The 18,206-nt window shown below is 41.9% G+C and overlaps 1 protein-coding gene across 3 annotated transcripts in view; it reads left to right on the top strand.

The window, feature by feature from the left end:
- The first annotated feature begins 10,251 nt into the window (after positions 1-10,251).
- The window catches only part of pax2b (paired box 2b), a 28,455-nt gene continuing 20,500 nt past the window's right edge, over positions 10,252-18,206 (top strand). The window contains exons 1-5 of one of the 3 annotated variants that reach the window (XM_061095026.1): positions 10,252-10,300; positions 11,895-12,060; positions 12,573-12,770; positions 16,013-16,092; positions 16,488-16,607. In XM_061095026.1, the coding sequence (XP_060951009.1) occupies positions 10,258-10,300; positions 11,895-12,060; positions 12,573-12,770; positions 16,013-16,092; positions 16,488-16,607 (607 nt within the window). In that variant the 5' untranslated portion in view covers positions 10,252-10,257. Of the gene's footprint in view, positions 10,301-11,882; positions 12,061-12,572; positions 12,771-16,012; positions 16,093-16,487; positions 16,608-18,206 lie in introns of all 3 variants that reach the window. The other 2 variants (XM_061095023.1, XM_061095024.1) reach the window with 2 other exon arrangements.

Below are 18,206 nucleotides of genomic sequence, written 5' to 3'. Positions count from 1 at the left end.
ATGTTAATTTTTTTTCTGGAGAAGGGGGCTGGGGGGCAAAAAGGGGGCTGGCACTCTGTGATGTCACTTTGGCTGCCCGAGCGAGCTGGCACGGCCGATCCTGGCGAAAACGCTGCTCAATTTGCTGGGGCTCCTGCTCCATTTGCCTGTTAATGAGCACTGTTGTTGGAGGTACCCATGTGTGCCATGTCACGAGGCGAGCAGGCAGCACCTTCACCTGACGCTCTGACCACAGAGGAAAATGGCAGCCGCTCTGACAGATGTTTTCACAGTCCTGGGGAGGAAGCCACGAGAGAGCCGTGCAGTCAGAGGGCCCGGGAATATCGCTGGCAACAACTGCTACAACATGTGTCTGCAGCAGCGTACCTACAGCGTGCCACGGAAAAAACAAGGAGTCAGCCTTTTGCTTTCAAACGATATGGAAATGACAAGATTAGGTCCATCGAAGACAAACAAAAGCTTTTGTTTTCTCAACAAAATCTTATTCCGACTATGACAGAAACGAGGACAGTATTCTTGCATGTGTAATATATATAAATGTTTCCTGTCTGTGCTTAAGGAGATAAAGTGCTGTTTCCTGGTGCGTGGTTCAGGGGGAGGAGCTCTCGGTGTCACAGGATGGATGGTCGGAGTCAACTCATTACGTCACAGCATGACAACAGCGCTTAATTACCAGGGAGGGGGTGAGCTCTCCACAGTCCACTTTAGTTGTTCAATTAATCCAGGATTAAAGGTCCAAACCTGTTTATTTTCCCATTCTTCTACAAATTACAGTTTAAATCACGGCTGATTACGTAGCTGTAATATTTCAGACTTTTCCCCTTTTCGGAATTTGTCATTATTTAGAGAATGGATCTAAAAAGAGAGTAAAGATCAAAAATGAGATGACATGGATATAGATCACTGGTAGAGACTGGGGCTCTTTTAAGTGTTAGATTATAAAAGCACTGATCTGAGATAAGTTTAACAATCTCAGATCTTAAATAAAAAATCTAAATTAATATATTTTAATATTGTTGAGCATCTGAAGGTGAATTTATCCGTTTTCCTATTCGTTTTCCGGTGACCCCTTGTCACAGCAGCCGCTGGTTTCCATTCATTTCTTGCTTGAGTTGAGAAAATCATCACACATATGAACCTTTGCCAAGTCAAATCAAACATTAAGCACTGAAGGGTTCAAATAAAAACCTGCTGATTGAGTTTCATATCATTTGGACATGAATGGAAATCAATGGTGATCTGAAAAGTAGAAGGAAAAAAAGCCTTTGAAAGTTTACATTTTGTTTCTTTTAGCTTCAATGTTTGAATTCTGCTTCCGTATTATGATAAATAATATCAGAATATGACCATTCTGTATTAATAATATTAATATAGTTTTGCTTATAATCTGACTGCATCTTCACACATATAAATTAGGGACATTTAAAGGGCTGAAGTATTTATTTTTTGACACAAGTAAAATGAAAGTAAAGTAATAGAATAGAATAGAAAGCCTCTATTGTCATCGTACAAGAGAAAGTAGTACGATGAAATTGAGGTTCTAATTTTTGTAAGTTTAAAATTTGACAAAAGACATAAACACACAATAAATCTGAGTCTAATCAATACTTTAATATAGAGTGGATGTATTTGTTAATGTTGCCTTAAAATAAATGTAAACATTTCCTATGTATGAAGAGGTATAGTTTAGAGTTCAGTTGGCCCATGCAAAGAAACTGTTCTTGAATCTGAGAGTTTCAAACTTCGCTCTATTTGTTGGCGGGAAGCTGAAACTTGCAAACACAAGGCCTCCACGTGCTGGAGGCAAACAGACAAAACCAAGAGGATTGTGGGAGAAGAGGAAGCCTCTGGGCTGAGATGAGAGCCGACGGCGGTTATTTATCGACGCCTCTGAGTGAAACGTGCCAATAGTGGGGCCATACATTGCAGCACTATAACACAGTGCATCATTAAACAGATCCATAAAACAGACAAGCAACCAGACTAAATTTTAATGACAAAAGCGCTGATCTGAGATAAGTATAAATACGATGTAATTCAGCGAGGTTTTATGCCTGGTTAAGCATGTACATCTTTCGGCGGCCCGCTAACCGATCCTACTTGGGTGCAATATTTCAGAGTGCATCAACATCCCGGTGAAATTAACTCTGATGTGCGAGCGGTTCCCGGGTCCAGCTCTCCGAACTGTCTCGTGATTATATCGAGATAGATCGAGCAAGTCGTGCACAAAAAAACTCCTCAAACTGTCCTGACAAATTTAAACGCTCCCCGGGAGAAAGATTGGAGAATCGCTCTCTCTAATGTTTTTCCGCCTCTGTAAAATAGGAAATAGATGCGATGCCTCAAGAGTGTTTTTGGATTTTCCCTCCGTGTGATTACTAAATCTAGGGTTGATCATATACAGATGTAAATATGCTGCTTAGATGCCCCCTCCGCCTCCCCTTCCCTCCCTCCCTGCTCTCTTCCATCTGCCAGACAATAGTTTAAAATTCTTAATCCATGAGCAACCATTGAACATTAGTGAATTGCAAATTACAGATGTTTTACTGTCTCTCCCTCTTCTTTTTCCCCCTGTTTTGATCCGTGCATCCCACTGTCACTCAGTGTCGCGCACGCATCCCTCGCTCCCCTGCATTCATTAGACGCCCCGTGCCATCATGGCACCATATGACGCTGTCATCATTTGGTAATTAAACCTTTGCTCGTTTAAATATGAAAAGCTGGCAAGGGTGTGATCATAAACAACGTCGCGCAAACCAGATTTTCCAGACTAAATGAGAATTCAAGCAGCATCATGCCAGAGATGGATTCCCCCCCCCCCTCTCTCTCTCTCTATCTTCTCTTGCAGCAAAAACAAAACTGGAAAACAAACAGTGGAAAAAGTTGCTCTGGTGCCAAACACAACACACATTGAAATTCATGTAAACAGCTACTTTTATTTAAAAGACAAAACAGTAGTTAAGAGAGAAATTCCAGCTTTTTGTCTCAGAGAAGATAAGATAAGATGATGAGAGGAGATAATTCACTTCTAATGAGGTCGGCAAGGGAACACATGAAAGTATCAAATAAAATACAGAGAATACGTACATTATATACACCTTTCCCTATAGATGGACAACTAATTAAAAATTAAGATGTATACTGTATTCCTACGTTATTATATATTAAAATAAACATATATATGCATACATAGACTGTTTTGAGTATATAGGCAGGTATGGTAAACAAAGTAATACAAGTATAAAATAGTGACTGTTTTATATATATATATATGTGTGTAACTTCACACTACTATATAGTAGCATAATTATATAAAGATGTATTTATATGATATTAATATAAAATAACATGTAAATATGTATATAAATAGGTAAATTCCTCAAAAACAAGAGGTATACGTATGGAATTACATAATTGGTTTATATCTTATAGTCGCATATAACGTCTCTCCTCCTTCAGTCCAGAAGTAAACAATGACAATAGACCAATAGATGAAAACTTCAAACCCCAATATGAGCACACATGATGAGGTGGTGATGGCAGAGGGATTTCTGAATTCTACCCTTAAAAGATAGAAGCACGGGACATAACATCAGTGTTGCACTCTTCTCTCCCCTGAACACAGTTATGTGCTTGATCATGTTGGACCACCAGACGATAAAATCTTCCCCCCCGGTGCCTGAGGACAGGCGTCAACATCACCCAGACTCTCATCTATATTCACACAGGCCTCCATCACTGAAGATTTAGCCAAATGGCTGTGGAGAGGAGGCATGCCTGAACCATTACAAGCCAAACTCGTGGCTTTTTTTTTATGACCACTAAACAATCTTCCTCAGAGCCGTCCTTTAGCGCACCTCGGAGCCGGGAGGCGGCGAGGAGAGTGCGTGGGAGGAGGCCATTCAGTCACATTATGGCTTTCCATAGATCAAGGTCACAATTTTCATGATCATTACACCACTGAAGGTGACAGGGAGCATTTACAGAAGTGATCAGGAGCTTATGTGGGAGCTGCTCATCCGTAGATTTCCAGGGAGAGGAATATATGTGTGTACACAGCCTCACACACACACACACACTCACACACACACCCTCACACACTCACCCAGACACACAAACTAATCAGCAAATCACACTGTGCAGCTGACGTCCCATATCATCATTACAGTGAGGAGAACTCACAAAGACAAAGAGGAAAAATGAGAGAAAACAACAAGACAAAGGGGGGAAATTAAAGAAATCAGCTGATCTCCGGTAACAAAAAAGCCCAACATTTGTGAGTTGAAAGGCTGCCACCAGGAGGTGACTGCTACATTATGCATTCACACTGAGGCTAACACATGTCAGCGGCCCACCGGACAGCAGCTCTGTTTCCCATATTGCTGACATGTGAGTGGAAGCTGTTGGCTGTCTGGTTGGGACAGAGGCAGCTGGCGGGACACCACCGGGCCGCCTCAGGCTGATCTCTGCTGCACACACACACACACACATCAACACACACACACACACCAACACCCACCCAGCTTCTCCCACAGTGATGAGCCCAGGGCCTTATGGGAGGACTGGCTGGTGCCTGGTGCCTGCTGCCTTCACCCACTGGATGAGGAGCTTTTGTGCAGATCTGGTGGTGGTTGAAAGGGAAAGTGGAGTTGATGATGGTGTTTGTTTCATTTGTAGTTTGTTGACTTGCATAAAATAATCGCAAACAACAATTAGGGGAATGTCATTAGTTGGATATCAGTGACAATGAGGATGAACATTTGCAGAAAAGCTGCAGAGATACTCCCACTATATCCCTGACTTTACTTTCCTGTGCCCTCATAATTCCACTGCTCTGTAAAAAAAAAAAAAAAAAAAACCCTCTCCAGTCTTTGTTGAGCTCCAACCAGAGGGGCACACATTTAACTATTCATGTGGAAAGTTTGATGGGGAAGAGAGGGGATTTAGCCCTCGTTCCCAGTGCAATACATGCAACATGGAGAATACTTTTTTTTTGTGAAAATGACAAGATACAGTCCTATTTTTAATCGAGCACTGCGGGGCATATTTAACAATTACTTGCAAATCTGCATAATGAATGAGGAGCGAGAGAGTTTATTTTAAGACTTTGGTGCTTTAGTCCCACAACTTAACAGCGAGTTAATGCAGGGGAGAGAGAAACGTGTCGGAAAGATCTAGGATATGGGATTTTACATGAAACATTTTACATTTAGATATTAATAACAATAATTTTATGTTTTTTTGTAATATAGGGTATTTCCTCTTCACGTTTGTATGCAAATGAGATGTTAATTTGTCTTAATGATTTGTTGTACCTGAGGCGTGGAAAAGCTCAGCAACTCAACTGTCTTGGCTGCTTTTGTGCTCAGGGTATGAAAAGTAATTTAACAAAGTGTTTTCTAATCAGAGTAATGTATCCTGATCCCACTTGCATTTTGGATCTTTTAATATAATACAAAAACCCACTGGAACCCACTCAGTGGCTGTGTATGTGTGTGGTGAGATGCTGGTGTGAGTGTGTGTGTGTGTGTGTTTGTGTGTGTGTGTGTGTGTGTGTGTGTGTGTGTGTGTGTGTGTGTGTGTGTGTGTGTGTGCGTGTGTGTGTGCGTGTGTGTGAGTGCTTTATCATCTGATATACGACTCTGACAGCTGTAAACTTTAGCATTGACTTTTACGCCTATTCTTAATTTTTGATGATTCCCCATCAAAGACAGTAAACGGTTAAATTGTCTTGTTAAAGTGACGTGTTCATACTTTTCTCAGCTCACTTTGAAAAGCAGAGACGTGGATTGAGTTATTTTTTATATATATTCAAAAATTAATATCAAAAAATTGCAAATATATAAAAAACTATATATTCTTAAAAATCTAACTGGGAGTTAAATTAAATGTAAATGTACTGACATATCCTAACTGTAAAACGACAATTTTTGGTTTTATTTATTTATATCAACTTATTGATATTGTGCAACATTGACAGTTGGGGGTTGTGCATGTTTTTGTATAGATTTAATTATTAATTGAATATCAGGCATGAAGAGATTTTTTTTTAAGTTTGGTTTGGGTGCATTTACAGGAGCTTCACAGCTGACTATTTACAAATTAATAATATTAGAATAAAGCCAATAATAACCATGTAATGAATTACGAAATATAAAATGCAGATACTGTAAATGCAAAAGTACATTAAAGGATTACAAAATATTCAGAAGTACAATGTCAATGTGAGAAAATACATTTTTATTTAAAGGTGATTTTTCGTTAAGATAATATGAAGAGGATGAGTGTGTGTATTCAAATGAAAAGGCCACAATCCGATTGTTATAATGACTCTTAAAACTCTGCAATATTACAATACAGTTGAATTTTAAGAGCATCGAACAGGAAGCAGACGTTCCAATAAGTAGATTTAACAAAATTCGATTACAAAACATATTATTGTTGCTCCAAATCGTAAATAAAAGATTAATGCAAACGAGAGGAAGCGTAGATCACGTCCTAATTCAACTTTAGTTTTACATCTAAACGACGGGATCGATGCAGAAACCGCTGTAATGATCCAATTAATTATGGGCAAAATTAAAAGCAAGTGCAAAATCAATCTTTCACGGTGTCGAGGATGGAATCAAATTGATGCTCCATCTGTTCACGCCAGCAGGATTTGTAGCCCGGAGTGGGAGTGTGCGTGGTGGCCTCGATCGCTGCAGGAGCACTCGGGACACTGTGGAAATCCAACGTACAGTATTTTACCACAGCTTCAGAGTCTGGGAGGTATTTTAGTTTGTGATACAGCATCGTTTAAAGCGGAGAAAAACTCCTCCTGGTACATTAAAAAACAAAAAAGACAAAACTGCATGTTTAAAAATAATTTGAGCCATAAAATGAAGATTATTTATGGATTATTTAACCATGCACACAATCTAACACTCTTATTCTCAGGTTTGCAAAAAAGTCCCCAAATCCACCTATAAACCTCCACACATGCAGACCCCTCCCTTAAATCAGGAAGGATTAATATTCAACTTACAACCAGTAGTGTCAGCCCCCCCTCCCTCCCTCCCTCCTGCTCACATCGATTGGTGACGTTGGAGTAACAAGGAGACGAAGCAGCAGAGAGGAAATGACACGTCTTCTCCACCATCACCACCATCACCAGGCGCCCCGGTCATCCTCCCCACACTTGCCCCGAAAGTGTGAGCTGATGTTCGGGTGCGCACGGAACTGCTGGACCCTCGGTGCTCCCTCCTCCTCCTCCACCTCCTCCTCCTCCTCCTCCATCTCCTCCTCCTCCTGCTCCTCCTGCTCCATGCCACCTCTCTCCTCTCTCCCCTGCACAGGCCATTAGGAAGCGGGGCAAAAGATGAATTGCTCTCTGTCAATACATTACACCTCTCTTAATGGGTGCACGGAGGCTCCGAAAACATTTTGCAAACTCCTGACATGCAGCTGCGCGTCATCTTAACCACTGCAGGTGCGCGTCAGGGGGGCAGGGGGGGGAAACAATCACTAATCCTGATTTAAATTCATGCATTTCCTGTTATATGGGCTCAAATATCAAATGCATGGTTTTAATTGTTGTCAAAACTCATATTTCATTCAATCCATCCCATCGTTTGATTTGTCCTGAATGGCCTTTTAGGAGCTGTCTGACCCCGTGTTGTAGCAGCTGAATAGAGCCCCCCCCCCCCCCCCCCCTGTAAAGGGAGAGGGTGAGAGGGGTCTTAAGGCCCAATGTGAGCACACACAGCACGTGCTGCTCAAACAAAGTGAAAACGGTGCATTCATTTGGATATGTGTTTAACAAAATAAAAAAAACAACAATTTTAAGCACCCCCCCCTCTCCCCAACCACATACTGCTTAATTTCTGCAGTGGGGGAGCAGGAGAGGAGGACAGGAGAGAGGGGGAGAGATCTGAGGAAGGGGTTGATGCTGGTGATGGTGGTGGTGGGGGTCTTATAGGGTGAGGAGGGAAAAAAAGAAATGTAGCTTTAAGGGAAATGTGCAGCCGGCTGTGAAATTACAGCCTATAGTGCTACATATTGTACCAGAAGCTCGCTCCAAAAACAGTAAGAGAAAGAGAAATCATCCCCTAACCTGACCAGGAGGCACACCGCGAGATGTGGCCCTCTGCCCCCGAGAGGTGGCCCCCGCCCCCCCCCCCCCCCCCCCCCCACACACACACACAGCCCACCTGACAAACCCCCAACTCTCCAAATGTTTGACAGCGTGCAGGGGAAAAACAACACAAGGAAAACCACCAAATGTTATGTATTTTATTTTGAAATTATTTTATTATAATACGTTTTATTATTATTATTATTATAATTATTATTATTATTATTGTTGTTATTATGAATGTTGTATTCCTTTTGTATTCCTTTTTTATTGTATCACTATAGTTGTTTTTTTGTCACTTCTGATAAATGGAAATAAACAACTTATTGGGAAATGTCAAGACGTATTTTTTCAAATAATTTCTATTCAATTTGTATTGTTTCTTATATACACATATACATGTATACATATCTTAGTTATACGAGTAGGCTATAAAAACAAATAATCAAAATACAACATTAAGTATGAAAAATAGGATGAGAAAAATATGAAAATAAAAACTATAAATGTTTTACATATTTACATATGTGTTTACAAATTTAATACAGGCAATTTTTATAAATATATATCACTTATATTTATTTATTAATTTATAGAGGTCTACCTTTATATATATATTTTCTTTGAATTCAGTTTTTTTTTATTAGCATATTGATGAATCCAAGACATATGACTCCATTCTATAATATCATTTTGTCATACTGCAGGTGTAGGCCATCAGCTGTTTGGTTCTTACACTTCACATGGATATATAGCTCGTCCATAATTTGCTCCTGAAAGATATTTTTACTTCCCAGTTTGACCACAGGCTCTCAAGTGCACCCCAACTTTTACTTTTTTGGGGACTTTGGCAGCACCTTCAAATCTGAGAAACTATACAGCGCCATCTACAGAAGCTCGGCGGCACTGCTACGTGCAGATGCAGTTTCTCCACTGTACTCCCAGTGTGGACCATGCACTGCAATCATCACACCATCAGGAGAACGTAAAAAACAGGTCAATACATCTACGTGATATACACACGAGGCACCAGTCTAACACATTATTCTTCAGGTTAAAGGAAGAAATAAAGGAATACAAAATATTCATATGCCTACTTGTAATCCAGTGTGAATATAAAGGCAGAAAAAAAAAAGAATAAAAAATAAGGATTGAGCTAAATCCAGGTGCAGACCTGACCACACCGAGATGTCCTGAATATTCCCAGAGACAGGATAGTCCAAGTAATCAAAGGAGGATCAAAGGAACACACATTTAAAAAAGAATCTCTCTCCCATTGATTCAAAACTTCCAGTGAACGAGATTATAATTCACAGCGGTTATAATGTCTAATAAACTCTCAGATTCCTTTCCTTATTTATCTCGCTCCTCTTCCTTCCTGCCGCGGTGACAGACCCACAGACCTCCTCATTTGGACCCGCGTTTCTTTTTTTTTCCTCTCTTTTTTTGGCGTTGGCGAATCACAAAGTGTTGGCATCTATTGCCTTTGTCTGACAAGTCATCCATATAAGCAAAAAAGGGGGGTCTGCGGAGGGGAGGAGAGGGGGGGGGGTGAGAGAGAGAGAGAGAAAGAGGGGGAGAGAGAGAGAGGAGGGGAGGGTTGCAGCTTTTAGAAACCACAGACACAGAGAGAGAGGCTTCATTCCCAACCCTAAAGACCCAGCATCACGCATCCAGCGCGCAGGAGAGAGAGAGAGAAACCCCCGAGAGGTGTGTGTGCGTGTGCGTGTGGTTTTCAAGCGTGAATCGAGGCCACCAGGATTGAGGAGATACCCGGGGCCCCCCCACTGCACACTGGACCTGCACGTTTCCTTCCGCGGTGTGCTCCTCGGTCCGCTGCTGAGAATTACCTCCGGTCACCCCGGGGCTCTGCACGGAGAACACACCGACAAACTGCGGGTCGAATTCCGGTCATGCTGCGCACCTGCCCAGCCTCCGCTCCTCGCCCGGACTGCTGAAGAAGAACAGGCAACTTTTGTGGGGGAAGAAGTTGCCATCCCATTTTGCAAATCGTTGGAGGGGGCAAAGCGAGTCCCTCCATCTCTAGCAGAATCGCCTCTTTTTCTTCTTCACCTTTTCATCCTCGATAGGAAGCAGAAACGGCGACTTCAGTTGATTATCGGTCTTTCCTTTGCTATCCGATGGATATTCACTGCAAAGCAGACCCCTTCACGGCGATGCACTGTAAGTAGCCCCAACCTGAGTGTGTCTCGCACTGCAGCTCGCACATGCACTCGGATGAAAAATAGGAATAAGCAGAGGAAACATGTCGTTTCTTCATAAAACAAAAAAAATGACAAAGGCCTGCCGCAGCGGTTCCTGTCTTGTCTTTGCGCATTAACAGAAAGACAAGTTACGAAATGTAATAAACTGACAGGAGGAAAACAGAGAGAAACATGGAAACATTAAAGCTGCTGCTGGAATAATCGTCCACTGATCATTTCACACTTCTTCCTCTGTGCGAGAATTGAAGTCAAAATGGTGCGTAAATGTCTTTAAGAAATACCACAACACTCGAACGCAGAGCTGTGCAGAAATTAAACTTGTGATAGTAAACAAAGAACATGCGTTGGCAGGTGCTCAGTCATTTACACGTGCATCAGCCTGCAGCTTCCCGCGCACTCTGTGTGTTTAGGCCTAATAAGTCAGGACTCACATTAGTTACACATCTATTATTCACATTATCCAAATAACAGGCAGCCCCACAAGTCCAATTGTGGTCCACGTGTTAGTGTGGTTTACTTGTAATTCGGTGGATGTGCGTGAATAATTCATGACCTCTTCATTCACTAAAATAATACGTAATATGAGTAATCAAAGCTCGTTCAATTATTTAAAATGACCGTGCGGGGAAAATGAAGGAGCTCGTAACTTAATACCAAACATGAGGTGCAACATTGGAAAATATGAAGTGTCTGGGTTTTGACTGTGAGGAACTTTCAAGAACTGAAGACTGAATTAAATTCATGTTTAAATTTGTATTTATTTAGCAATTAAATATGAGTTTTGTCTCACATGTTCATCACTGGATTTATTGTGCTTATTGTTTAAAATGCATAATAAATAACAATGGACATTTTGAAAATATAAATGCTGCAAAGGTGTTCAGTGTAACGTGTTTTATATCATTTAATAATATCTTTATTACAATTATTTAAATATTTCAATACTAATAATTATCTGGAAATTTCAAGTTGAAGATAAATTACAATTTCAGTTAAAAAAAACAGGACAAAACGTATGGATAAAAATGTGCATATTTTGAATAAAGCTGGAGTGTCAATTGCATTTATTTAAATAACAACACAAATATTTGCAAAAGACGTTAATCAGTAAATAGTTTTGCTGTGAGGTGATCATCTCTAGTTCACATTTTCGTAATTTAAATGACATCCTCCTTTATCTATTAATTATTTAGAATAAGTACTAATGAACGATCAAATAGTATAACTTGGTCAGTGAAACACAGGAAAGTGACACCTCACAAATATGACAGTAAACAATCACACAAAATAACAAGAAGAAAATAAATATTTCAATAAAAAACATAATTTGGAAATAATATTTTCAATGTAGCATCATTCGTGCATTTTAAATAATAAATACATAAAAATCCACCTGCTCCATTAGACTAAGTAGGAAAGGGACCTGTGTTTAATATGATATAATAAAATACTACTTCACATTAAAAACACAGCCTTCACTCACCTGCACCTTCTCCGTTACGACCTTATGTAATGTTACGGTTTGGCGTATGCTGCTGTTGTGTCCCACGTAGGGCACGGAGGTGTGAACCAGCTCGGCGGGGTGTTTGTGAACGGCAGACCCCTCCCGGACGTGGTGCGACAGCGGATAGTGGAGCTGGCCCACCAAGGGGTTCGGCCCTGTGACATCTCCCGGCAGCTGCGGGTCAGCCACGGCTGCGTCAGCAAGATCCTGGGCAGGTAATGGCGCAAACTCTGCGGCCGAAGCATTACGCACAGATGCAGGTGTAGAGACTGATGGAAAGGGGAAGCTTGAATCTCCAAAACTCAGCTTTTATCTATCGGATAGATTACAGGATTTTTAGAATATTTGAAGAGTGCATATGGATTTATTGTGGATATTTGGCTTTTGGAAAAACAGGCAGCAGACCAGTCTTAAGAGTTAGATGTGTCGTGTCTTTACGCATGCATGGAAGCGTTTCCTCTTGATTTTTAATTGCTCTTTAATCAAGTTTGTGTTTGTTTTTAACGTTTCAAGTAACGTTTCTACTTATTAAACACACAGAATTCATGTTTTGCTAAAGAAAAGTTCGACTTGTGTAAACTCTCTTGTTTAAACACCTCACAAGCTTATCACCCATGTGCGTAATATCGAGTTTGCAAAAAATATTGAAGGCATGTGTTGTGGGGAGCTCTCCAAAACATTGTGCGTTAAATATTTCAAACAATTGCAGTCTGGTTGGATATTGCAGATACTATGAGACTGGCAGCATCAAACCAGGGGTGATCGGTGGCTCCAAACCGAAAGTGGCCACGCCAAAGGTGGTGGACAAGATCGCAGACTACAAGAGACAGAATCCCACCATGTTCGCCTGGGAGATCAGAGACCGGCTGCTGGCAGAGGGCGTGTGCGACAACGACACCGTTCCCAGCGTCTCGTCAATTAACAGGTAGGAAATAAAACATGCAAAATTTATTATTTATGCAAAATGTGGATATTCTTATTTCTGTTTCGTTTGCAAATGGTGCAAGGTGTTAATGGTCTAATGCGGAGCGCACACTGGTAACCATGGATCCCAGTGTAATCTAGCGCACCACGCACAGCAGAATATTATTGTTTGACCAACTTTGTGCTGCCCGGCACGTCGAGGCTTCAGCCCCGCTGGTCTCTGAGGTGCAATTCAATCTCTCTCACCAAACTCCCTCAACAATCAGCAGTACATCCAGGACTGAGTGAATCTGTCGAGATGAAAACCGATCAATATTCGGTGACCAGATCCCGTGTCGCTATAAAGCAGGCCAGTTTTCTTTAGCACATCTAATGTGCTGGAGAACGCTGCTGCACACACACACACACACACACACACACACACACACACACACACACACACACACACAGAGAGAGAGAGAGAGAGAGAGGAAGATAGAGAGAGAGAAATACATGGCTTTTGTGCAAGATGTAATTTAGAAGAAATGGAGTGAGGAGGATAACTGGAGGGAGGTGCCATTTGTTAAATGTTGCATCGTGTGAAAATAAGGTCACAAAGAAGAAAATGTATATTTTCTAATGAGGCCAAAATTGAGCCTTAAAAATCACTTTCTTCCCAAGCTCCTGATTTGAAATCCTTGCATTAAAATTCAAAGTGCTGCAGCCTAATTAATACTGATACAACATCATTAAGATGAATGGAGGTGCGATTGCAATTTTGCATTAATCGTGCCATTAAAACAATAAAAAAAAAGAATCAAACTAAATCATCTCAAAGTAACATCTTTCAGCTTTCTTAAGGAAAGTCAGTGTAGTTTGAGAGTGGATGCTGCAGGAGGACCCAGGACACCCCCTCACTCACCCTCACCACCACCACCTCACCCTCCACCCCACAGCGACCCCCCCACCAGAGATCCCTGGTGATGAACTTTGGTTAAGAGGCACTGTTCCATAGAGCCAGCATCAGCATTACATTTTAATGAGCTGATGGGAGAGAGCGCGGACAGCTCCGCACAAGACATCTTTTAAATAGAGAAAGGCTGAAGAAAATTCATTTCATGCTTCGTGGCTGCTTAAAAAGCCCCATTTAAGGAGGCTCAGACACATGTATGTGATAAATTCAAAATGTACATTAATATCATTAAAAGGGGCCTTATAATTTTTTTTTTCTTCTTCTTCGATTCCAATTAAAGCTTTCTATTTTGGAGCATGGAGGGAGGGAGGGAGGGGGGGGGTGAGAAGAAGAAGCCTTGTGTGTCTTTGTTTATGTGGCAAATTAAATTGTGAACACAAAGAGCTGTAATTCTATCAGCCACATATGAAAGCTACTTTGAATTTCTATTATGGCTTAATGCTGAATTATTTTTCAATTTTTTTTTTTTTTGTGGAGCAGAGGATATGTTAAGACTTCAATGTGGTGCTGTGCAGTCTGGTGACACACACACACACACACACACACATGCACACAGTCAGTGACACATGCACACAAATGAGACGACACAAGCGTTTGTTTTGATTTAGCTGCAGCTATATATTTCCATACATGTTGGAATTCCTAAAGGAGCAGTCTGTGAAAAATCAATGAAAACATCACAGTGGCATATTTTGCTCCACATGATCTGAAGTAAAGAGAAAAAGTCATGTTTTGTTTGTGGTCTAAAAATAAACGAGAAGGTTCAGTGGGGCTTTCCAACTTAAGACAATTCAGAAAAAAAAAAAAAAGAACCACTGGAGCCAGTCTTTTCCAGTTGGGTGGCTGCGAGTGGGGCCAGCCGTGGGTTCCTGTGGCAGACGGTCTGACCTCGGGACTGTTGACAAAAGAGGACGCTCCATTTAAACACCTTTCCCCCCGCATGCATTATTAAATGCTACCGAGATAGTGTTGTACTACATGTCAGGGCCACCACCAACAACCAACAAGTAACGCTACCCTGCTGCCAGACATGAAACAAAAAAAAGAGAGGTCCTCAATGGTGCTTGATATTATTGATTCAGAAGTAAAGCAATTTTAATATTTCTTCAGGGGATTTTCAGCAAGAGCCAGGCCATTAATTCACTCTCCCAAATTGCTTATTCAATACCACGAACATGGATACCAAATAAAGTCTTTGGATTTATGTAGCACGCACAAGTCAAGGGGTCGAATAACTGTTATGGGGAGAAGTGAAAAAAATTAAAACATCAATATGCGCCCTGTGGAAAAGCTGGTTGTTAGGTAGCTCTGCCTCCAAGGGGAGTTCTCTTTTTTTCCATTTGTGACAGTGTTGGATTTATTCCTCTGCAGCCTCCTGGCACCTCGCACCAGAAACATCAATATCCAAATCATTGGTGTATTTTGTGGTTTAAAATCGTAATTTGGCTGCTAAATATTGTCTGGGCGAGTAAATCCTTCCAGTGCGCTGAAGTAAAATCAGCAGAAAATTAAGAACAACTGAGCGATATCTGAATCATGTAAAGAAATCATCTGTAAAAGGTTCCATAGTCCTCACCCGACCTCTTCCCCCCATGCTTTCTAAAATAGCCCCTGTGGCGTACATGATGAATAGTTTTAAAGTTTACAAATTATTGTGACAGCTCCCTTTCTCCCCAAGTGCCATTCAGATTAAAGGAATCTAATGCTGGCGTAAGCTAGTGCAAGGCAATAAGGAACTATTGCTTTCCTGTCACATATAATTTATAGCTTTCTATTTGCATCTGTTTGCCCGTGTGACTAATCCCCAACTTTTTCTCCCCAAGCCCCGATCAATACCACCTCATGGTTTCCTACAGAGATGTTTGATCTGGGGGAAGCAAAACGGGCGATTGCAAACGGCCCCCCTGTGAAACCCCCTTCCACAGAGGGGGAGAGAGGGAGGGAGGGAGAGGAGTGTGTGTCTGTGTGTGTGTATGGTGGGGAGGGGGCTGATTAGTGTGGGCCAGGTAGAGTCAGTGAAGCCGATCATTGAGGTGAATTGATGTGATTTCATGCTTTGTTTGCGAGATCACTCAGACCAAAAGTGCAATGAAGACTTTTCTCCACATCTCACCTTTAAGGTAGAGCCGCTGAGCAGATTCCCTTTCCCCTCTGTGTATGAGTTGTGTTTGATATCTTCATCACACAGGATCTCCATAGTGACGCTGCTGTGACCGAAACAGTTTGCAGGAATAAACGGGTCGTAGCAGAGCAGTAGTGACAGTTGTGTTTTCTTTGTGTTTCATCTGCAGGATCATCCGAACAAAAGTCCAGCAGCCTTTCCATCCATCTCCTGACGGCTCGTCCCTGTCAGCGCCGGGCCACACTATAGGTAAATATATATATGAGCATGTATACAAGCATACAGGCTACAAAGAGGGTTGTGTTTTATGTGCGTTTGTTGTTAGTCTGAAGGATTACGCAAAAAGTAGAGGATGCATTCCTACAAAACTTGGCAGAGGGATGTGCTATGAGTCATTGAAAAACACAATTAATTTTGGTGGAATTATTTTTCACTTGCTTTAACATTGTGCGATACGGCGTTTGCAGAATAATTCCTGGATCTTGATGGAAAATAATCTGTCACGTTTGGGGACTATTTATGAGTTCATGCAATTTGGTGCAGTTCCAATACAAATCTGGATTGAGTGAATTAAAATGGGGTTTGATAAGAGTACTGTTGGCAGAAACACTGTACTTATTTTTTTTTTTTTTTTTTCTCCTCAGTACCAAACACAGCCTCTCCGCCCATAACCAGCGTCTCCAATGACCCTGCAGGATCCTACTCCATCAATGGCATTCTGGGTATCCCACGATCCAACGGGGAAAAGAGGAAAAGAGATGAAGGTAAGAAAGTTTCTTGTCATAAGGCGAGACAGAGAAAAAAACAAAACCTGCTTAAGTTTAGGATTAGCAGACAGAATAAATCTAAAATCCTAAAAATAAAACAAAAGGAAGCGTTATGCTGCCAAAACCCACTTTGCTGAGTTTGCAATAACAGCATTAAAGAACCTGCTTCAGTTCCAGAAGATGACCCTTATAAAACACCTGCGTCTGAACTCTGCTACACCGCTGTGTCAATCTGCCAAGGAGTCTTTTGATTTGAAGACACGACCTCCGCTGTTGTCTCCTGCAATTAATCTTTATGGAAGTGATTAAAGGGCTTTAGATAATTACATGTCAAGATGATGTAGCCAACCACCCAGGTCAGTCAAGAGAGCCGCTATATAGCTCTGTGGAGGGCTTCTCTTCTTCTTTCCTCCCCCTCCCTCCTCCCCTACAAAAGTGGTTCCACTTGTGCTGCTGCAGAAGTAGCAGGTTAGTGGATATAAGGGAGGCCTGAGGCGATGTAGATTATTGGTTCTGTAAGCAATAGGCTTCCTTAATGTCACTACATAAGCAGCTGATGAGAATAGCTAAACAGATGCACTCGTGTTACCAGGCGTGCGCGGGTGTGGAGGGATGATGTGGCTGCTGGAGAAGGGGGCAGTTATCTCAAACAGGGCCGGGGAATGAGTGCCTTATTTCTTGCAGTGCTCCGGAATGAGAGCTAATCAGAGCACGGCGGCAGTTTGCATAGCGTCTTCTTTGTTCTGCCGTCGGTGGAGACGCGCAGGGGTTTGCGGGATATTGAGTGGAATTGATGTTTTATGTGCGGGCGGGGAGGGAGGGGATGACTAATGACCTGTCAGAGGTAGATTTCCTGGCAAAGATATAAAAAACCAGCATGACGTGGACATGGCAAATGACATAATCAAGTCTTTTCCCCTCTGTAAGATATGCAGTCGCGGCGGCATAATGCAAACGTCTGGTATTTTCAAGGGTTCATTTTCAGTCGTTGGAGGACCTCTCGTATTAGCCAGGGTGTAATGTCTAGTCACAGAATGATAGAATGCACACATTTCTATGCAGATTGCTGGTGAAGGGCAAAGAGGTATTAAAGGGCATGGAGAGGACTAAGGTGTGTGTGCGCGTGTGTGTGTGTGTGTGTGTGTGTGTGTGTGTGTGTGTGTGTGTGTGTGTGTGTGTGTGTGTGTGTGTGTGTGTGTGTGTGTGTGTGTGTGTGTGAGGAGGAGAGCTGTCCCGGTTTGTGGAGGTCTTCCAAGTGACAGCGCCATGTTTCTATGGCTATTCAGTCTCAGATGATTCCCCTGATGTGCTGCCATTTCTGTGATTTAGGTGCTCGGCCGGTATTACGATGAAAGAGAAGAAAGCTGTGTGTTTGTGTGTGTGTGCGGATGGAAGTGTGTGTTCATCTGTGTGTTTATGTCAGGGTAGGACTTGTACTCGTGGTGGAAGGGGGTGGGGTGGTTCTTATATACTCTCTCAACAGCCAGCTGGTGCATACCTGCAGAACCACGGGGTCGGGGATACTTTATCTTTTCAAAACATAAACCGCAGGCATTGACCACACACACACACACGCACACGCACACGCACACACAC

Source organism: Limanda limanda, chromosome 21, assembly GCF_963576545.1.
Source record: "Limanda limanda chromosome 21, fLimLim1.1, whole genome shotgun sequence".
Lineage (NCBI taxonomy): Eukaryota > Metazoa > Chordata > Actinopteri > Pleuronectiformes > Pleuronectidae > Limanda > Limanda limanda.
Note: the sequence above shows the minus strand (reverse complement) of the source record. Positions and strands in the feature narration are given on the sequence as shown.